This window comes from Acanthopagrus latus, chromosome 10 (assembly GCF_904848185.1).
Source record: "Acanthopagrus latus isolate v.2019 chromosome 10, fAcaLat1.1, whole genome shotgun sequence".
In the NCBI taxonomy this organism is placed as follows: Eukaryota; Metazoa; Chordata; class Actinopteri; order Spariformes; family Sparidae; genus Acanthopagrus; species Acanthopagrus latus.
This window is the reverse complement of record NC_051048.1, coordinates 3,902,724-3,925,633: the sequence shown is the minus strand read 5'-3', so window position 1 is coordinate 3,925,633 and position 22,910 is coordinate 3,902,724. Positions and strand designations below refer to the sequence as shown.

The 22,910-nt window shown below is 41.5% G+C and overlaps 2 protein-coding genes across 2 annotated transcripts; one reads left to right on the top strand and one right to left on the bottom strand.

Annotated features, from left to right (window-relative positions):
• Positions 1-168: 168 nt before the first annotated feature.
• On the bottom strand, positions 169-9,432 carry ovol1a (ovo-like zinc finger 1a). The gene is made up of 5 exons (XM_037111802.1): positions 8,840-9,432; positions 1,538-1,767; positions 1,218-1,418; positions 951-1,095; positions 169-852 (listed from the first exon to the last, which is right to left on the bottom strand). The coding sequence occupies exons 1-5, from the start codon at positions 8,937-8,939 to the stop codon at positions 542-544; spliced, it is 987 nt and encodes a 328-aa protein (XP_036967697.1). The 5' UTR covers positions 8,940-9,432; the 3' UTR covers positions 169-541.
• Positions 9,433-17,631: 8,199 nt separating this feature from the next.
• Positions 17,632-22,557, top strand: cmasa (cytidine monophosphate N-acetylneuraminic acid synthetase a). The gene is made up of 8 exons (XM_037111788.1): positions 17,632-18,067; positions 18,764-18,906; positions 18,994-19,149; positions 19,609-19,742; positions 20,007-20,104; positions 20,236-20,407; positions 20,491-20,656; positions 20,744-22,557. Exons 1-8 carry the CDS (start codon positions 17,844-17,846, stop codon positions 20,956-20,958), a joined length of 1,308 nt encoding a protein of 435 aa, XP_036967683.1. The 5' UTR covers positions 17,632-17,843; the 3' UTR covers positions 20,959-22,557.
• The last annotated feature ends 353 nt before the right edge of the window (positions 22,558-22,910 follow it).

Genomic DNA, 22,910 nt, shown 5'->3' with positions numbered 1-22,910 from the left:
TTAAAAAAAAAAAACAGCTGAGAACTATTTGTCCAGCTTAATTTGAGTCTTTGGAAGTCCTGAGATTCAAAATTGACTTTATTAACAACCTTTTATTAATCTGAAATCTTGACATTTAAGATAAAATAAAAGCACAGTTTGTGACAAACAACAAGATTCACTCTGGTGTAATATAATATATTACTCCCTTTATTGAACAAAAAGTACTTTTTTCATAGAAAAACTCATCTTTTTGCTGTACAGAGTCGCCGACAGGTAACATTCACGCATGCAGTAGATATGAAGAAAAAAATGTCAGTTAATGAGTTCGTCCACATTTTTATCCCATGTAAAAAACATTTAGTAGTCAAAAAGTCACACTCGCCTTAATCTGGTGCGTTACTTGATGTAAAGCCTGCGTTATATACAGAAAAACCCCCAAATCCACACACACATACAGACACTTTAATATACATTAACTTCGCCTTTACATCCATCAGGTAACACATCCATCCTTCATCCATCCCCCCTGAGTTTGAATCCTCCTCCTCCTCCTCCTCCTTTACTGCTCCGATGACCCGGTCGTGTCATCGCTATCAGCGGCGCGAGGAGAGCCCGGCGTCGAACCTCCCGCCCTCCTCGCAGCCTTCCCCTTCAGCAGGTGGCTGTTGGGGTGGAGCGAGTGCAGGTGGATGAGCAGCTCGTCCTGAGTTCCCGCCGTGTGGCCGCACTCCTCGCACACGTACAGCTTGTTGCGTCGCTCCTTGTAGGCGTACTTCTGGGTGACGCTGTGGATCTTCTTCATGTGGGACTCCAGCGAGCAGCGCTGGGTGAACGCCTTCTCGCAGAGGGTGCACTTGTAGGGACGGACACCTGGACGGAAACGAGAAAAAAAAACCATCATGACCTTGTGTTCGTGTGTGCGTTTACGCAGTGTGTGTGTGTGTAGATGTGGACGCAGTGATGTGTACCTGTGTGTGTGCGGACGTGTCTCTTGAGGTCGAAGGTGTCGTTGAAGCCTTTGCCGCAGAAGTTGCACAGGTGTCTCTTGGTCTCGCTGTGACACTTGACGTGTCGGTTTAACATCCGCTGGTGGTGGAAGGACTTCTGGCAAACCTGCAGGCAGCGAACACGACCGTCCGTCAGGGAACGTTTCACTTCGGCATCATAGAGACTTACAGAAAAAAAAATATAAATATTAAATGAAAAGTGACGATGAAACCGTCTCGTCGGCTCACCTGGCACACGAACACCGACATCCCGTGCGATGAACTCCGGCTTTGGCCTGTTGATCTGGTCACCATGGAGACCACTTCCACGGGGGCGGGGCTCATCAGCGTCATCACAGCGGTGGGAGGAGTTAAAGGTGGCGGCGTGGGAATGGCAGGAAGGGGGAGAGGAACAGGAGAAGGAACAGCTGGCAACTCGCCTGTCGTGACCTGTGATGGAGAGAAAACAAAATTGTATTCTTGACATTTATTCTTAAGTTTTTAAGCTTTTAAAATATATTACATGCACAAAATCAAGTTCTTGACATGCTCTCCGCTCGTTCCCTCACCTTTATCTTAGATCGGATGTACGGCGGTCCGCCCTGCGACCTCCTCCTGACCTCCGTCTTCTCCACCGGGGAAGCGGCGGGGCTCTGCGGCCGGCCCAGCATGGTGCTGGACGGCAGCTCGGCGTGTGTTTGCGTGTCGGACAGAGATTGTTTGGTGAGGCAGAGCGGCATCGTCTCGGCCGGGCTGGCTTCAGCCTCCATCATCAGGGCGGACGGAGGGAAGATGGAGACTGGAGGGAGAGAGGGAAGAGAGTTAGTGTCACGTCTTCAACTTGCTGTTATTGATGTTTCTGTCCGAATGAAGATTGTAGGTCAAATATCAACTCTCTTTTAGCTCCATTTTTGGTCTCCATCATCTCCTAACAGGCCGCAAAGCTGCAGATTTGGCTGATTATTCTCTCTTTTTCAAACTGACACATTGTTTTGTCATCCTCAAAATATCCAAATCCAACCAACTGAAAGACACAGCTCTAATGTAAAAGAAGGACTTACATATTTACTTCATTTATAAGTTTTTATTTTTTTATTTCATTTTATTGGACTTTATCCTTAACATTTTGATATTTTTTCTTCTCGACTTATTTTTCTCTTTGCAGCAGGTGTTTCAATGGTACTACAAATAAATACTATCAAAGTAAAGTTTACTGTCATTGGAGATTTATAAGAAACAGAGGGTTTAAGGTGCATTATGGGAAGTGTAGTTTTGTTCAAGATAAATTGCGCTTTTCCTAGAGAGTGCAGCTTTATTCTGTCTCCTGTGCGTCCATCAAATGTACAGAAATGCAGAGTGGAATTCATGGACATCTCCTTTAAAAAGAGAATATTTTCATTAATTACTTATTCAAATGATTTGATTAACTTTTGCAAGGATGCTCGCTGGTTATTAACAGGATGCTGTCTGCATTTATGAAGCTTAGGTGGAGCGCCGAAGCATCGTTCTGGGCACCACCTGAGCAGAATGAATGTAAATCATTCATAATCCTTCCCAGATCAAACAGCATTAGTTACACCACAGTGGATTTATCTAGCAAGCGTTATCATGAAGCGTCATGGTTGTTTTGAGATCATCTGCTCTAGCTTGTCTAACTTCTTGTACAGAGATACAGTCATAAAAAGGCCCCAAATGTTGTGATATTGTATGTTTTTTAACATAACAACATCCTTTTAGAGCGATGAATGTGTCTTCCACAATCCTAGAGAACACTGTTTGCTCTAGCACATCACATCCTGCGTGTATCTTCATCCTGAAGCAATATGTCTTTGAAACCAGACAGAAAAGCAGGTCAGCAGTCGAGAGTACAAACGTCTGGTGATTAAGTCTTTCACAACAAGCGGCCGACCTGCACCGCTTCATATTTGCACAATCTCTCAATTAGCAAACACGCAGAGTTAAATATGTGTATGTATTTATGTGTGGGTGTGTGCATGATGGGCCTATTGTTAGCGTGACTTATTCTGCACGCAAACACATGCCCTCCACCACACACACACACACACATGCTGCATTAGTGCCGCAGTTAGACCCGTCCGACCAGACAGTCTTGCAGCACCAGCTCTGTACCTTCCTCAAACAATCCACCTCCGCAGGCCGTCTGCGTGTGTGTTTCTGTGTGAGCGTGATATAACAAAACAGCACTCAAACAGCGACATGTAGACTCATATAGACCTATTCAGCCTCTGCACAGGTGTGTGTGCATGTCTTTGTGTTAGTGTGTTCAGGTCGGCCTGAGGCAGGCGTGGTCCTGCTCGCCGAAGACAACGAATCAGTTGACAGTGCCGAGACTCCATCAGATAAAACACAAATGTAAATGCAAATGAAGCCACATGGTGAGCTGTAAAAGATCGAGAGGCGACCGATCAGTAAACCAGCGGAGTTAACGGTACACCTCAACAGCTGCTGCAAGTCGTGTTTGGTACAGAGGCATCACTCAAAGCTTTTACCATCGCAGCTAAAATGTTATGTGTAAAATAAAGAAAAACCAAAATGTGTATGGTCCCTTTGTTTATTTTAACAGCTGATGACATTACCTTTGATTGTATGTTTTGTTAGCTTAGTATTCTTGCTGATGGTCAGGTGAGAAGATTGATACCAAACACATATATCTCTGTTAAATATGAAGCTACAGCTAACATGAGAGGGCTAGATTAGCTTAGCATAAAGACTGGAAACAGAGGGAGGCAGTTGGGAGTCTACGCTTGACCTCGTGATGACGACAAGACTATTTTGACAATTTCACACACATTAACTCTGATTATATGTTTTGATCCTGATCATTTAATTCTTGCTAATTTTAACAGCAAGTGAAAACAAACAAAAACACAACAGCTTATACACACTTTTTTTGTGTAATTGGACAGTGTATTTTGTTATATTTTGTAAATACACCTTATATTTCATCCTTTTTAGTGTCAATGTATTATATCTCTGCATAGCATCTATACCTTCATCTAGAATTACCGCCTTGCAGCTACTATAAATGCCTGAGCGCACCACTGTTCCTGAACTAAGGTGTTAAACCAGAACATTATTCAGATTTTCCTTGTGTTTTGGGGGTATTTAAGAAACTGTAAAGTAGTTTAATTTCCTCAGACTTCTTGTGATACATCCACGTAGAGTCTTTATGTATCAGAAGCAGCCTGAGGAAATAAAAATGCTGTGTATCTGAGTGTGTATCTCTCATTTTATCAACTCTACCAGGTAATTTGTGATCCAGAACCCATCACACTGGGTGTCATGGTGTCTTTTATCATTATCTGATCGTCTCTACTGACCTAATCAGGAGCTTGGATTGCTCATAACAGCCAGTTGAGCAAGTGGAACAAGTCTTCCGTTTGTGTAGAAAGCTCCTTGTACCCTTTCATTATCATTCTAAACCAATATCCTTAAAACTTCCCTGCAACCTCTATGTGGCCTCTTGTCCTACATAAGTAGTGCAGGAGAGATGTTTCATCATTGAAGTCAAATTTGAGGAAATCTAACGGTTTTAGATCCTGTCACGTTTGTATAAAATAAATCTTTGAAATGACTCCTGTGTGGTGATAGTTTCTGTGGTGACGGCTGCTGGCTGGACATGTAATCTCATCTTGTATTGTTTGTTCACCCCACCTTCCCCCTCACCGATGAATACAGCGTGTGTGTGCTTGAGAGAATGTGTGTGTTGGAGGTAGGGCGAGTTGGGTTTAACGTATACCAGACTGCTTCTATGTTGAGAGAAAAAAAAAGAGAGGGAGAGTTGCACTTCTTTCATATTTTCTTTCAGGCCATTTGACGTCGCTCAGCCGGCGAGAAAGAGTCAACAATCAGGAGATAACTTCATCAAACACAGGGTGTGAGTCCTTGTGTGTGTGTGTGTGTGTGTGTTTGCTAAAGGCGTACTAGTCTGCAGCAGTAGGCTTTGGTAGGGTCCGTTACATTTCCTCCCATCCAATAAACATTAACCTTGCAGCAGCCTTAGGATAGAATTAGAGTGCGAACCCTTGTTGGGAATTTCATTGTTCAGTTTCTTGCCAAAAGTTAGATGAGCAGATTGATACCACCCTCATGTTTGTGTTGTGAATATAAAGCTAAAATTAGCTTTGCATGTTAAATTTGGTTATTAAAGTAGTGATCTGACATTTTGGTAAACAAGTGTATTCACCTTCTTGCTGATAGTCAGGCAAGGAGATTGATACCAAACACATATATCTTTGTTAAATATTATGCTGAAGGACATGAGGTGGCTAGCTTAGCTTAGCATGAAGATGGGAAACAGAGGGAACCTGTCATAGTTCATGCTTAACTTTATGGTGATGACAGGACTACTATTGTTTGTAAACTTGTAAACTTCAAACAAATATAACATCTTAACAAAGCCAGACTAGCTGTTTCCCCTTGTTTCCAGTCTTTATGCTAAGCTACGCTAGCCATCTCATGTCCCAACGCTTGATTGATTGATAGCAAACACATTCTTTGTTAATGATGATGCTACAGGCCCCCTGACAGCTAGCTCAGCTTAGCATAAAAGCTCAAAACAGGGGGAGGTTGCACTTAACCTCGTGGTGATGACAATACTAGATAATACTAATACAGCACTTCTGCTTTTAAATACATTAAACAAACATAACCTTTTAACAAAAGACACTCGTGCCGCAGTTTGGGAACAGTGGCGCTGAGTTATGAAAAGATAGTTTTGCTTGATTTTTAGATTTTAAAGATGAAAAACTGTTGTTTTTTTGATATTCCAATATATTATAAATGTCACTCTTATGAATAAAGGGCAGAATAACCTTATTCTATTCACTTTTCACATGGACTTTTAACTGAACATGTGCAGATTACAAAAGCAGAGTTCCATTTATAAAACTGTGTTTTCATCATATTTTCTTCTTTGTATCGTTGCTTTCATGATTTTGCTACATTATGTTATGTTCTTTCATTTATTTGTCCGCCCACTGAAACATCATACACAGTTATGTAAACGTTTATCTTCACAAAACAATCTAAGAATCTTACATCCACAATCACAACCGACCTACAGTTCAGTTCAGTTAAAGTTCCAGTTAAGGTTTATTTTGTACTGACGTCCTTGTTGTGCCTATTTGTATCTTCAGTTAGTGACTTCTTACACCTGTTACAGTTTCTCCCTTTTATTCCATATTGAATTAAATTTATTTTAATGCGTTTTAAAGCTGTTTTTTTTTCTTTTTTTTTTTTGCCTTATCTCACATGAAGTGAGAAATAACAGGAACTTTTGATGTGTGTCTGAAGTGAGAGGAGGGATATAAAACCCATCTACAAACCAAAACAGTGGCTGATTCGGGACTGATGATCCATCAGAAACAGGCCCAGGCACATGTTTGAGGATCAGGAGATAAAAATAAATTCTATCTCTCTCACACACGCGCGCGCGCACGCACACACCCATAACACAAGCACAAAGACAAACTGTCGAAACTTATGGCATCTGGTGCCTCTAAAAGTATTCAACTTGCCTGTTTCTGAGGGCAATTATCATACCACGGTGTGTGTGTATGTGTGTGTGTGTGTGTCCTGCCATACAAAACACACGTCGGGCAGGTACGTCAAGTAACGGCACATACCTGAAACTGGCTGAGACCGTTGGTGAGGAGTGTTAACTATGCGTAATTACGCGCAGGCGCTCATTTTTTCCCTTTAACCTTACAAACAGGTTGTTGTGGGAAAATTAACATCTTGAATGGGAAATTAAAAACATGTTCATTTTTTTGTTGTTTCTTAAGAGTAAAAATCCTAGTCACGCGACATTTATATAATTGAGTTGAGTTAAAAAGTAAATTGGGCTCTTTTCTGTGCGTAAAATTAGCTTCCAACCGCCTCACAAACGTTCTAGAAACACCTGGACGCCTTCTTTTTAAGATTATTAAACGCTATTTGACGGGATTAGCGGCTGTTGTTTTGTAGTTAAACACATTTGAAAAACCACCTGAAAGCTGGCGTCGCTTCAGTTCATCCACATGTTCCGGCTCCGAACAGCAGAGAGGATGTAAAAGTCAATGATTAAAAGCTAACGGTGATGAGATGTGGTGGTAAAGGGACACTGGGAGAGGGAAGGGAAGGGGGGAGGGTGTGTGTGTGTGTGTGTGTGTGTGTGTGTGTGTGTGTGTGTGTGTGTGTGTGTGTGTGTGAGTGAGAGAGAGAGAGAGAGAGAGAGAGAGAGAGAGAGAGAGAGAGAGAGAGAGAGAGAGAGAGAGAGAGAGAGAGAGAGAGAGGTTTAGGGTGTAGTCCGTTACTTGTTATCTGATACCGACGTGGTCTTACAATAAAAACGCCGCCGATGGCAACAAAGGGGATTGTTCTCCAGAGGACGAGTCTAGAAGGGGTGGTCGGGTGGTCGGGTGGAGGTGGACTCCCTTCACTTGTCATTTAAATGTAAAGTCGGTGGTAAACCCGAAGCTACAAACGGCGAAGCTCAAAATGTGACAGTTAGGCGAACATGTCCGCTCTTGTTGGGGAATCCAGGACAGAAAACACGAAGTTCAAATGGACAGAAGCGGACCAACTGATCCAGCTCAGGTCCTGCTGTAGTTTAAAGATGTGAGGACGACTTGTATTCTATTCTATGTATGGAGGCTCATTTCTGCTGATTAAAGAAAAGAAAATAAGACAGAAAATATGCTTGATATCATTTTTTCCTGTGTTAAATCATAATTATGGGACAAGCAGTTGAAATTATAAAGATACAAATAAAGATTATGAGATTAAAAAGTCAAAAATATTACATATAAATCCAAATTATACGGCAAAACAAAGGAATTATGGGATAAAAACTATAGATTATGGGATAAAAATCAATATTACGAGATACAAAGTCAGAATTTGGGGATAAAGAGCTCAGATTTATCCTATTATTTCAAAAGTTCAGAACAATTATGACTTTTTATCTCATAATTCTGGTGATAATTTGTCTTAATCAAGAAAGTTTTCTGTCTTTCTTGGCAGAAATTAGCTTCCATACATTCATACAATATTCAACCAAGGAGTCAAAACTCACAACCCCAACTATTTTATTTTTGGTTCACTAATAAATGAACAACTTTGGTCAATTTTCCGAGTAAAACTATCAAACAGTGTCTGGTTCCAGGTTGTTAAATGTGATGATGATGAGGAGTTTGGGACAAAAAGAGCAGTGAAACATGTCAGAAGATGTTGTTTTTCTCAGTGGAAATGAAAATAGTGACGCAGAAATGATCATCAGCACTTATCCCGAACCGTTTCACGATCATAACGTATGAAAATAACCATCACACGGTGGTTTTGTTGACCTTCTCCTGCAGCTCTACGAGCCAAGCCCACAATAAAAGGCGATTTATCGGTAATGTAAATAATCGCGGGGTTTGCTCCTTGTTACTGAGTCAGTGCGGCGTTCAGGTGTTCGAGGAAGAAAACGCTGCAATCTGGGGTTGAAGGTCGCTGTGTGGAAAACAACGGGCCTCGGCGCACAACGAGCGGAGACACGATGGGAATAAAAAAAAAAAAAAGGGCGCAAACACACGCGGGACTCCGACTGTGACGCAGGTAAAACATTAAAACGCAGGTGAGATGAGCCGGAGGGGAGAACTCAGGAACTGTATGCTATCCCTCCGCGGCCCGCTGGGTTTCCCGTTATTCAGTGGCCCCGTTACAATCACACCCAGACCCCCCTGCCCGCCCTCCACACTGACAGCCCCGCTGCATCCACACACACCAAAACCACCGCAAATCCGTGCGTAAAAGTCACCAAGAAAGGCGCACACGGGAGCGGAACCTGTTTTTTAAAGCGGCTCATTACGGCAGCGTGGACTCACCTGGAATATAAACGTCCCCTCGTTCATGATCAGGGAGCTCGGACCAGTTCCGCTTCCCCGGCGAGACGTTCGCCTTCTTCACCAGAAAGGCCCTCGGCATGTTTAATTGGCGGCCCGTCCGTCCGTCCGTCCGGAGAAGTTTCGGAGAGGAGCGACGCGAAAGTGACCAAAGCAGGAAACTCCACAAGTTGGAAGAAGAAAAAAATGGAAGGTGTCCTCTCCTCCTCCCTCCCTCCCTCCTCGCACCTTTCTTCTTGTCTCGCAAGCCGTGCGTCGCTTAAATCTCCTCTTCTCTTCTCTCCTTCCTCTCTTTTTTCTCTCAGTCGTTCCCTTCCAGCGCTGAGGCGACAATGACGACAAGTCTCTCAGGTGAGTCCGCTCAGGTGTGCGTGCGAACCCGGACAGGTAAAGTCGAAGCGGCGCTCTGGAATAACGGGAGTGTGTGAGAGAGAGTGTGTGTGTGTGTGTGTGTGAGTGCTGAGGGGAGAGGAAAAAACACACACACACGGTATCCTGATCACACACACTCAGTCGACAGAGGTGGGTCACACAGGCAGCACAGGTACTCATTTGAAAAGCAGGAAACAGGCGCCAGCGCGCATGCGCGTCAGAAATAACGGTGACAACAGGCCCGGGTAAGGCCTCAGTATACCTGCTGAACCGGTTTACCCCTCCTTCCTCACTCTCCGCCTCCACCTCTCCATTCCGCTTTAAGGTGTGGAGAGTGGCGCAAATGACAAGAGAGGAAATAGGCAAATTTTGGGGGCGAGAGAATGTGTGAGGAGGGAGTAAAGGGCAGTTACACAACACATAAACACACACGTTCCCCCTCGACCCGTGTTCAACTCCACTGAGCAGAATACAAACAGGTATCTGAGTTAGCTGATGTGCAGCATCTGACCTCCTGTCAGATCATCGTCATTCTGAAGAGGATTCAGGTGGAGAACGGAGAGTAACTGAGACCGCTCAGGTTACTTTATACTGCTGCTACATTTCAGAGGCATGTTTATTTATTTGTTTATTGGTTAGATTGTTGTTTGGTCGGTTCATCAGTTGTCAGCTGGTTGATTGTTTGGTTGATTGAATGCTTTTAGCTGGTTGGTCAGTTGGTTGGTTGATAGCAAATTAACACAGTGGTTAGAGCTGTTGACTTACAGCAAGAGGGTTGTGAGTTTGAATCCCTGAGGTTTGACAGAGTTTGCGTCTCCTCCCTGAACTTGCTTTGGTCTCCTCCTGGTACTCTGATCTCCTCCTCCATCAGTCTCCAGTCAGCGTCGCCGACTACAGATACGGTACTTTTTCCATTCATGTCGCAAAATCAGGCGACAATCAAACAAAAAACCAACAGACTTATTTTTGACTTTTTATTGCAAAATAAAACCCTTAAAAAAACCCTCCTGACTCAATGCTGCCTTCAAACCCTGCAGGAAATATCAGAAACGTGAGGGGAGAAAGTGTAAATGAGCCAAATCCAACGAGTTAATTCAGATAATACAAAATATTCACACAAGATTCACATGATTACGTTTTATTGTAAGATACCAGAAGTGTACAACAAAGAGAAATTCAGAGAGAATTCAACACTTTGCATGATTACAGCTGAAATCATTAGCTAATTGATAAGCTAGTTGATTAACAGAAAACAAACTACAACACTGGTTCTACCTATAAAATGTGAGCATTTGTTGCTCTTATTTGCCTTTTATGATATTAAACAGAATACATTTTTAGTTTTGAACTTTTTAATCAGCATTTTCTGTCTTTTTTCTAGACTAAATGATAAATTTATCAAAGAAGAAAATCAAGAATGTGTATCATTACCAACCACAGCTGATGTCAGCGGGTCGATCAGCTGATTTCTATGAATTTCGATTGGTTTTACCGTCACAGTATGAATTCTGCAGCTGTGAGCGCAGCAGCCGTTAACATCAGTATCACAGCAGTTAATTCAATATATTGTAAACAGGACAAATACGGGCCTGTAGTGTGTAAATGACTCATCAGAGATCATTAGTTGCCCCACCTCTCCCTCCCTGCTGTGTGTTTACAACCCCCTCCTGCTTCTCCACTGTTCTCCTGCCTTTGTAATTAACACACACACACACACACACACACACACACACACACACACACACACACACACACACACACACCATAAAAAAGGCCTCTCAAAAAGCACCTGAAACTTGAACATAATAACACACAGGAGGCTGCAGAGCTCTATAATAACTGCATGTGTTAACATTTTTGCCTCCATCTCTTCTCGGCCGCTCCGTCCGTCTGACGTTTACCGGAAAAAGCCAAACAAAACGATCTACATCTGCGTAGCTGAAGAGGATCAGAGTGTCTGTAAAGACAGAAAACACTTAAACTCAGTCAGAACTCAACTTGTTATTAAGTTTCACGGTGGCCTTAATCCTCGTCCACGCTGGAGTTTCAGTTTCACACCTCAGGAAAAACAAAAGGAATCATTCCACTCTGACTTTCTGAGTCACTGAGTCTCAGGTGATTCAACATTAATGGATGTTCAGCACTTACGTAATGTCCAGCAGAAGGTGTCCAAGTGTGTAAATACGTAGACGTCAGAATCCAGCGGTGGAGATTTGTGTTTCCTCGTCCTCCCTCCTGAAGGACTGCAGGAACTAGAAACTAGAAAGAGTTTCCTGATGGGAAAGTTTGTCTTTGCCTATGATACACACAGATCCAAGAATCATTTACAGGAAGTTGAAACAGCTAGAGACTATAATGTGCATACAATTGGATGAAAACATGGGTATATAAATATCAGAAATCAGAATTAAAACCTTCCATGCTACACATTTACTCCAATTTGACGTGACAGGTATTGAGGCTCACACACGTGTAACTTGTCCCATGTACATCTGCGTTATTTCCTTGAATGCTTTTTTTTTATTTTTAAATTGAATTAAAATGTTAAATCAGAGAGTTTTGTTGACATAAACTTCCTCATTGTTTCCTTACTCATTGGTGTATTTATAAAAACAATATTCATGATAGCAAATCTGCGCAAACTAAATTATTTTCCTGTCAAAATTGTATTTTCTGACCTTGATTATTGGAGTAACACTTATATTTGTCACAAACTGAGCTTGTATAATTGATGAAGGTGACAAAAATGGAACTGGTTTAGATGTTATATAGACATATGAGACACTGCCTGAACTAAACTTTATTCTTTTTATTTGCCAGAAAGAGATTATGTACAATGTGTTCTTAGTTGTCAGCTGAAGAGATGTAGGCCCCAAAAAATATACTTATGTGGGGTTTAGGAGGAAGTTGTTGCGGCAATAATCACTGAATTTCTGTGTTACATTCCTGGAACATGCATCACATGTTTACGAGGAATGATAAAACAATGTTAGGTGTGTAGTTCAGTAGTTAAAGAGGACATTTTGTGAGTTTTGTTTTTCTTGCCCTCACTTAACCTTTTCATCCATTTTATACATATTGGTTGCTTAGTAGCATGCACATATTTTTCATTTGACATGTTTTTTTGACACATAAAGTACAAAACTTAATGTTTAACACTTGCCGAATTCACAAGAGGGCTCTAATGATTAAGAATTTGTCATAAAAAGCATTTAACAAAGTTTATAAAGTTTCTCCTGACTTATAAACTCACAAAATTGTGCGATTTTTAAAGGGAGTCTGGCGATCACCCAAGACACACGTTAATGCCAGGTGTAAACAGGGACACTGAGTGTTAATAAAAAAAGTCTCAAAGCTCCTAAATTGTGATTAAAACATACAATCATTAGAAGCAACGGTACAACCCTGGTGTCATTTAATCCAGATGAATTCCAATAAGGATATCAATGACACCAATAACACCTGACAGATTGACACTTATTGTATGTTCAAATTCTCCTCTTTGCTCAATGTCATTCAGATTCTGTTTGCATGTGCAGATAAATACAATCCAAACACTGTGAGTGCAGAACGTATGCAGCAGTTTGTCAGCTCTTGTCTCTGAGCAGAGGAGGAGAGGAGAGGAGAGCAGGTGTGACGGAGGTGTCTGATGAGAGGAGTGGTTCAGGGTGGATGAATGAACGGTATGTCGCCCGGGCTGTCGGAGTAGTCGGGGCAGACGAGCAGCCTTCCTCCTCCTCCTCCTCCTCCGGTCACCTCTCTTTCTAGCCTCTTCCTAACTGTCAGTGATACTGTTATTCCTTTTGTCTCGTCACCTGTTACCCTCTTTCTTGTGTCAATGTCGAGGTATTATCTCCATTGTTCTGCTACTTTTCTCTACAACTCAGGGGCAAATATACTTTTAACTCCACTACATTGATTTGATAACTTTAGTTATCAGTTACTTTGTGGATTTAGATTAATTACACGATATATAATCAAGTATTATTATAGGTTATAAGTGAGAGGAGAGCCTCAAACATCAGTCCTTCCTCCCCAGATCAATTTTAATCAAGGTTACGTTAAAGGAGAGATAAGATGGGAGACAACAGTGTCGGAGAACAAGGTGCAGCCGAGTGAACACCTGTTGAACCTGATCGACAGCCTCATCTCTTCTCCGGTCTCTGCTATTTTACTGTTATTTCTTTCTCTACCTCCTTCTCTCTGCGTTTCTCTACATTAAAGGAATACACTGGAAATGATGCACAAGTTGAACATCATGAGTGACACACGCCGAGTTTCGTTCCAGATGCAGGACACCAGGAGTGGATCGCGGCGTTTTTATGTCACGGCTGCTCGGCACAAGAAAAACAGATGCTGTGTATGTGATTATTTTCAGTTTAACCAGAAGTTAATATAGCACAAAGCACCATTGCTATGGTAACCTGCAGTTTAAACACCCTGTGTGAAAAATAGCTGATGTGATCTGATGTAATCTGATGTAATCAAGGCAAAAAAACAAAACAAAACACCACACAGCGATACACCTGGTTCCCTCCATATAGTATGCTATGACAATGCTAACATGTTGACTTTTACTGGGTAATGTTTAACATGGTTGCCATCTTAGTTTGGCACGCTAGCATGTTAACATTCGCTAATTAGTGCTTAACGCAAAGCAGCTACAGCCGAGGCTCAGGATTGTTTTAAGCCACATGCTAATGTCAACATAAAACATGTTTACTGAGTAACACTTGCTATCGTAGCATGTTAGCATGGTAACATCTGCTAACTAGCAGTAAACACACAGCAGTGCAAACATCAGTATAACCCAATAACACAATGACAATGCTAACATATTGATGTTTAGTGAGTAGACTAATATTAACATCCTATCTTGGCATGTTAGCATGGTAACATGTTGTAATTAGCATTGCCACAAGGAGGAGCAGTGCTGTGAGCTACATGCTAACATCAACATAATGAAATGCTCACAAGACTGACAACATGTTGATGTTTACTGGGTAATGTTGGCTATGTTTGCCATCTTAGCTCATTTGCCACACCAAAATACCAAACACAAACTACAACTGTGGCTAACAGCAATTAATTAGTTTTTTAAGGTATTTGGACAAACATTAGCATCAGAAGAAATAAAATAATTACATTAAGCTTTATAAGCATAAGTGTTAACTGCAACACGAGTTAAAAATCTTAAATTAATATTAGACAATAAAAGAGTCATCATAGAGCTTTAAACGTTCAATCTGATGAAAAACAAGTGTGATGGTGTGTTTTGATTCTCATCATCCCTCCTTCTATTAATGCTAATGGATTCTCAACACTGGGTGGGAGCACTGGTCAGGTAGCATGCCTTCGTGTGAGTCTGTGTTTGTGCGTTTAGGTACTGAAGTCAAAAAATGTAATGAGTCGACACCCTTTGAGATTTGGCACAGTTGGGTCACAGGTGTGTCCCTTGCATTCATTGATTTCCGGCCACAAGGGGGCAACAGAAACTAGAGGTAAACACAACACTGACATATTGTATCTTCTCCCTCTCAGGCAATACTGTTAGCTAACAGTTAGCCTTTTATACAGGACAAGGAAATACAGGATAAAATTAACATTCATTTGTCATGTTTATGGAAACTTACAGACCAATATTCACTCACTTTTAGCTCTGTTTTTGGTCTCCACCATCTCCTGGGGGAATTAAATGGCTCTTTAGCTTCTAAGCGCTCCAATATTATCACCAGTTAGCTGCTAACTTTATCTGCTGCTTGGTGCTGAGCATATAGAATGTGTTTATCAGCTTCCTGAACTGAGAGGACACAGTACCACAAGAGTGATGGGCTGTTACAACAACAGTTAGTACAAATGAATCAAGCTACTTTCAATATAGTAACTTAAAGACAAACTCTGTGAGCTCAAAGTCAATTCAAGCTTCATGGTTTGATATTCAGCTCACATGGAGACTGTGTTGATATAATTTACTGCCCTTTTATCAAACACACACACACACACCTTAAAGTTACATATGTTGGTGTGTTTTGTTTGTCACACTAACTCTTCGTTTCCTACTCTGCTTCAGCACCAGCAGCCCTTTTACTATTAATGTCCAGAAGGTGGCGCCATTGAACAGACAAACAATACAGCAAGCTTTTATTCTGAAATGTTGTATTTTTTAGTAGCCTTGGTGAATGTGTGTTGTTCTTTTGTGAATTGTGTGTTGTTGTTGTTGTTGTTTTTACACATATTTTTCTGCTTAAACAACCTAAATAAACAAACTCTCTTTCTTTTCATGACTGAATATACTGAATAAACAAACTGACCTCAAAGGACAACACTGCCTCTTCCTGTTTTAATTTGTTTATACATGGTGGACCCTGCCACCTTTGTTAGCTTCAAATAGTATTCTGGGACCTTACTTTCCTCCTGAGAGCAGCTTGTTGATTCATGTATGGAGTTTCTTCGTTAATTGAGTTCATATTTCTTCCCAAAAACTACAAAGTGCCTCTTTAAAGTCTACTGTGAGCTAATCTGTTATTTGACAGACAGGAAGGCAGTGTAAATATCCAACAACTGGACTTATGTGGTCTAATTTTTTTTGTCTTGTCCATGAGCTTGTTTGTAGCAAAATTACCAAGACCGGACTAGAAAATGTGCCTCCAATGTGCATATCATGTCAAACGGTGGCGATGTTGAGCAATGAACCACCAATGGACCCTCAGGGCAAAATGCCATTAAAATAATCCATAATCTTGTTGCACCAGTTTTCAGTCATCCACAGCAAATTTTCCTCTGCAGGTTTCAAACCGCCTCTCCTATTTACCTCACACACATACTGACACTCCTGCATGACATATGGTGGAACAAGTGGGTAAATGTCGGGGCTGTGAAACAAAAGATCTGAAAAAGAAAAAGAGAAAGAAAGGCCACAGATGAGGCAGCTGTGGAGGAAGTGATCAGATCCTTTATGTGAGTATGAATACTAACACCACAGTGTACAAATACTTGCAGTGTAAATGTTACTCGACTGAGTATGAAGGTCTCCTGTGGCTGTTAAATCTATTGTTATGTATCAGAGGTACTCCTGCATTCATGTAAAACAGGATGTTTGTGTTGAGGCTGGCTGAAGTTGAGCTGATTTTCATGTTTTGACAAGACAAATGATTAATAAAATAGGTGTCAATTGATTTTTTTTGTCAAACATCCAACCAGTTAATCGATTTAGTTGTTTAAGCTGCACTCGTGTAAACTGTTGGGTAGTTAAATTTATTACAGAAGACCATGTTTTATAAGCTCTTGAAATGTTTTTGACGATCATCTTAATTTGCACTGCTAACTGAGGTAACTCACTAACAGAAGCTGTAGTTAGCAGCAGTTGTGTTTGTCTTTGTTTTGAGTATGAGATAGACAGGCTAATTTGTATGTATGGTGCCCTGAAGTACAATCAGGTTATACTAACTACAACTAATAATAAGGCTATTTTTAACTTTTAATTAAGGATTAAACTGCTAATCATTTTCTCTATTAATTGACGATGATTGTTTTTTTTAGCTTGCAACAATTCTGAAAATATTAAGAAATGCCCTCACAATACACAAAGTGACACCTTTGTCCAAACAACAAGTCAGACCTCAACATCACAAGTTTTTTAGACTAAGTGAAAAGTTATTTATGTAAAAAAAAAAAAAGAAAGAAAAAGGCTATAGGTACTAAAATATTTTCTGTTAATCAACAACTGCTTTTTAAAACAAAAAATAATATTATATGATGAAGTTTTTCAAATGTTTAGAACAAAAATTGCAGAAAATACCTCAAATTTGTACTTACAGGTGTCATATGTAAAACAATTCAATTTGTCATTTTGAAAACATTCAAAATGAACTAAAATGATTAATAAAATGTGTTTGATGTTAAGAAAAAACAGTTTGATGTTGTCGTCCATGTTGTGTTGACGATAAAAGTTAGCATGCTAACCATCTAGCCCCGTCCCCACCTAAACCTCCTTTGCTTGCAATGTAAACACCAAAACTGGGCTAACTAGCTAACAGCAGCTCTAGTTCACTCAAACGTATTCCAAATAATTTAAAATTAGCCTATAAAAATATCTAAGAAGAAAAGCATCACAGCCTCCCACTTGTGAAGCTGAAACTACGAAACATTTTGACAAGATAAATGATTCAATTGATTAACTTAACCAAGCTAACTAGCTAACAGCAGCTTAGCAACAGTTAGCTGTGTTTTTTTTTATTTTGGGAAGAATTTGATTTGGTTAATTCTTACATATCGTGTCGTTAACTACAATAACCGTGTTATTAAAAGTAATAATAATAATAATAATAATAATAATAATTTAAAACAATTAGAAAGAAAATGTTTAGTGTTTGGTGACGACGTCATCCTCCGGAGAAGAAGATGGCGGTAGCGAGTCGCCGAGTCAGCAGCCAGAATTAAACACGCGAAGAAGAACACATGCACGGAAATCCTTGTAGCATCACATTTGATCCCGTTACGCTTTCCTTAAACAAATAACACCGGCATTTTTCGTCGATATCTTCCACCGTGTCGCCTTAGTGGAGCTTCACCCGCAGATTTATAAACAAAACTCCTGCGTAGTCCGAGAGTCGTTATGGCTTCCAGGAAGCGAGGCCTCCCCGAAGATAACGGGGAGCTGGACGGACCGTCGCCCGCTAGCAAGCACGTCAAGCCCGTTGACGGGAGACATGTAGCCGCCTTGATTCTGGCGAGAGGAGGAAGCAAAGGGATTCCTCTGAAAAACATCAAAATGTTGGCCGGGGTGCCTCTTATCGGATGGGTGCTGCGGGCTGCTCTGGACTCCGAGTGCTTTGACAGGTAGATAAATAAATGTAGGAGCTAATATTAAGAACTGGAGCAACACACCCCCAAGTGCACTTTAAACACTTCACACGGCTTATTTATGTGCATTAGCTGTGTTTATTCTAAGCAGTATTGTAATATATGTGCTTAGGTTTGACACAGTTCTCATCAAAGCCTCATTAAGGTGTCAGGTTTCTGCATATATCTGGCTACAGACCAGCATTTTATTTTGAAAAATATATATATATCATCAAGATGTCCAAGATGATTCATTAAACAGGATGAATGGGCAGCTGCATTGATAATCTGTTAATCTTTAAGTAACTTTTCAGGGAAGAAAGGCTGAATATTTGCTTTTCTGACCGAGGATGTGCTGTTTTGTCAAGATAAGTTAAGACTAAGGTCTTCCTTTATTGATCCACCTTGGGAGAAAATCACAGGTAACATAACAGAACAGAACAGAGTGGGAAATAAGTAGCAGCACAACAGATGATAATAATCTGCTTTATATCGAAATACGAAATAAGAGGAAGAATTTAGGTTTGGTGAGCTGTTTTTCATCATTTTCTGACATTATGCAAGCCCACTTCTGACTGAAAGAGTAATCAATAATCAAAATGATCATAAGATGCAGGGAGATTGTTATATTCATGTCTTTGTTTCCACCTCCTATATAAACCTCCTTCACCTCTACTTTTGTATCATCCATAGTGTGTGGGTGTCGACAGACCACGATGAAATCGAGAAGGTGGCTAAAGCGTGGGGCGCCAGGGTGCACCGCAGGACTCCCGAAGTCTCCAGAGACTCTTCGACGTCGTTGGAAACCATCCAGGAGTTCATCAGGCTCAACCCAGGTACGCCGACCGTCTGATCTCCAGGATAGATCTGTGTGACGAGCACGAGCAGCTGCTTCATGTTTATCCTGTGTGTCGACTTCACAGTGGTGGATATCGTGTGTAACATCCAGGCTACGTCCCCGTGTCTCCACCCGCGCCACGTGAAGGAGGCCCTGGACATGATCAAGAAGCAGAACTTCGACTCGGTGTTCTCGGTGGTCAGGAGACACCAGTTCCGCTGGCAGGAGGTTAAGAAAGGATGTGAGTCTGCAGATGCAGATAAACAAAACTCCCTTGAATCAGATCAGAAGTCTCACAAGAAGACAGTTCAGAACCTGCCTTGGAATTATCACATTTTTAAGTTTTCGTCAGTGTAAAAGTAATCCGGTGATAGCTGTCTGTACATCAGTGGGTCTGTTGTGAGCGGGAAGTGCTAACAGCTTATTCGGCATACTAAAAAAAGGCTAAAAATGGAGCTCAAAGGGATCACCAGTCGGTAGCTGAAGCTTTTACAGGCTCTTGCTCTCATGATAGTTATGTTAGCATTCCTGACATTAGCATAAAGCTAATGGGTCCACGTCAGCCTCACAGAGCTGTTAGCATGGCTGGAGACTGTTATTCTAGTTTCCCTCTACATTGTCTACGAACCTTTGTATTTGCCTTTTCTCTCTATAATAGAGCAAATTTAATGACACACCTCTTCTCTCTCTCTCGCTCCAGCTGGTGAGCCAACAAAGCCGTTAAATCTGGACCCATCCAACCGGCCGCGGCGCCAGGACTGGGACGGAGAGCTGTGTGAGAACGGCTCCTTTTACATCACCAGGAGGGAGCTGATCGAGAAGGGAGTCCTGCAGGTACCAGCAGGGGAGCACAGTGGACTGTATTGTCCTGTTTCCATTCCTTTCATGTCTCCTAAACCTGCCAGTACGCTGTGTCATGTGCTTCATGTGACACAACATGTGACTCAACATGTGGACAGGAGGATTTTCTTGGATTATACGAATATCTGACTTCTTCTTTTACTTCTATTTTCCTATTCAGTCTGTGTGATGGTTGTTGCCGTCACTGTTTCTGTGCTCTCACGTGTTAATGTGCCGTTTGTGTTTCCCTCCCTGCAGGGCGGTAACAAGATCAGCTACTACGAGATGCTGCCAGAGTACAGCGTGGACATCGACGTGGATATCGACTGGCCTGTGGCGGAGCAGAGAGTCCTCAGGTGAGATCAAATAAAAACACTTGTCGGTAGGCTTGTAACCGATCCAGTGCTTTGGGGACCATCTCAAAAATCTGACTCGTCTGTTTCCACTGATGGTTGAGCTTTCATCCCGCCTTTGTGTCTTTCCACAGGTATGGCTACTTCGGCCGGGAGACGCCAGAGGTAGTCCGCCTGACGTTCTGTAAGGTTTCCGGGTGTCTGACAGAAGGACGGATCTTTATGTCCAAGTCCGGAGAGGAGATGTTGTCCATCAACACCAGGGACACCACGGGCATCCGCATGCTGCAGAAAGAAGACGTGGAGGTTGGAGTCTGAGAGAGAGATGGATCGATGTATTGGCTCGAGCTGTGCAACCACACGCTCTACCCTCTGTGTGTCTCCTCCAGGTGGTGCTGTTGACCTGCAGCGAGGACCCCGTGGCCCAGTCGATGGCTGACCAGCTGAAGAAGAGGACGGGCTGCGACGTGATCGATGTGGGGGAGGAGCCGCTGGATGTTTTGAGGCCGATGGTGGAGAAGAAGAAGCTGCAGTGGAAGGACGTGGCGTACATGGGTAAAAACAGCTACAAGAACACACCGCGGCTCTCTAATTACAGCCTTTAGTCTCTTCTCTGTAACGCTTTCTTCTTCTTCTTCCCAGGTAACGACAAACCAGATGTGAACTGCCTGAACATGGCGGGTTTGAGCGCGGTGCCCGGAGACGCTCCCGTGGTCGCCATCAACGCCGCCAAATACACCTGCCACAACATCGGGGGGAAGGGAGCCATGAGGGAGTTCGCCGAACACATCCTGCTGCAGAAACAGAAGGCGAAGTCGCAGATGAAGCAGGACCGCATCGACATCAGCAGCTTCTGACGTGACACGCAGTAAATCTGCGAGGGGAGTTCTGAGAAAAATGGAACGCCAAGTATTTAAATTAAGAATAAGAATTTAAAGCAGAATTTAAATAATTCACTTTGAATAAGATAAGAAGTTTTTCCGTGGGTAACTTTTCTTGAAATATCAGATCATTTCACATGTTTCTCACTAATTTTAAGAGGGGAGAAGGAATGTGAGCAATGCTGATTTATTGCAGCACTCGCCTCGAGGCAGAATTCTCCTCGTCAGCTGGAGATGAGCGTAAAGACACAAAATGTTTGGAACAGAATGCAAAGAACAGAATGACACTACAACTGACAAAAAAACAGCAAAATATCTTGAGCATGGAGTGATTACTGAAGCAATATGTGGTTTGAATATTGAGATTTATTATTTTTATAGACTTAAGTTCCAAAACATAAAACCCTTTTATTTGTTTTTTGTTTTTAAAGGAAGTAAAACCAAATTGTTCCCCCGAATCCCAAAACATGTTAATAACATTAGAGATGTTGCTTTTTACCAGTTTAAATGCCTTGATATTTTTTTTTTTTATATAAACCAAAATGTAACATGTTCAGTGTCCAAAAAATGTGTTTGCACATCTTTGTTTAACGTTCCTCACGTGTCCTTAAATCAAGAGTTTGATATTTTGGGAGACGTCGCTTTCTTGCAAAGAATATTAAGGAAAGTCGATACCACGTCTGTGTCTGTGCACTTGATATGAAGCTGCAGCCAGCAGCCAGTTAGTTTAGCTTAGCATGAAATCAGGTCATTTAGACATTATTTAAAAACAGCAAACATTGTTAATCATGATCTTAACTAATTTTATGAACAAACCTGGAATCCGAATGAAACTGCTCACGTGGCTTTGTCCAAATGTACTTAAATCCACCTGAGCAGCACTTTTAAAACTCGCTAATTTACTAACACATCGTGTTTGTTTAATCTTCACGACAACTGAAAGTAGAAAACCGTGGTTTTACAGAAAGGTTTGCACTGAACTGTTTTATCGCCCAGAGGACTAACTTCCTGTAAAACTGCGTCTTGTCGAGCTGAAGAGATGCAGGTAGGGTTGGGAGGCTAGCTGTTTACACCCGTTTCAAGTCTTTATGCTAAGCTAAGCTAACTGGCTAGAGCCTTTCATCTGATCTTTTCTAACAAAAGCAGATATAAAGTGTTTTGTTTGCTGCAGTCATCCTCACGTGATGCACCTGAAAGCAGCATTATGCTAACTCTTTCTGACTGTGCCTGATGCTGCATGCTCACCTCCTGTTTCTAAACGGGAAGGATTAATGATTTTTAGTTTGAAGCTGCTGTTTGTCAGGAGATTTTATTTAAAGATGATTTTCAGGTAAAGGGTGGGTCTGCTCTGTTTAATATCGTACAGCACTGTAATACTCTGTGTCCTGTCGTCTACTTCTGTCTTCCACCCTCCTCAGAGATGACTCATTGTTTGGTTGTTTGGAATGTTTACGTGTCATTTGGCTCATTAATGTGATTTTATTTCTCTCTTTTTTTGTATTTAATAATTGTGTATGAAGAGGTTTTCAAATGTGAATAATTTTCAATGAAATTAGTGATTGAAGTTTACTGAAAGTTGTGGTGTTTTTGTTTTTTTTCATGCGTGGCAGAGGTAGAATTTGGTACCTTTGGATGGATTTTCAAGTTAGGGTTAAAAGAGAGGACCACCATGGGACCTTGTGCTGCATTCAAGTGCTCCTTGGATCATCCCATCTCCCGAGGTCGGAAGTATTTTTTCGGTGTGTTCATGTGGGAGCAAAATGGACGCCAACCTGAAGTTGTTTTCACTCTCTTTCGCCATGTTTCATCGTCTTATTAAGTCGATAATATCGATAACCGATAATTCCGACAGCATCTAAACGCATCATCACAGTAATCAACGATAAAGAAACAAATGACTTATTGATCCTGTTTGAATTGTGTCATGA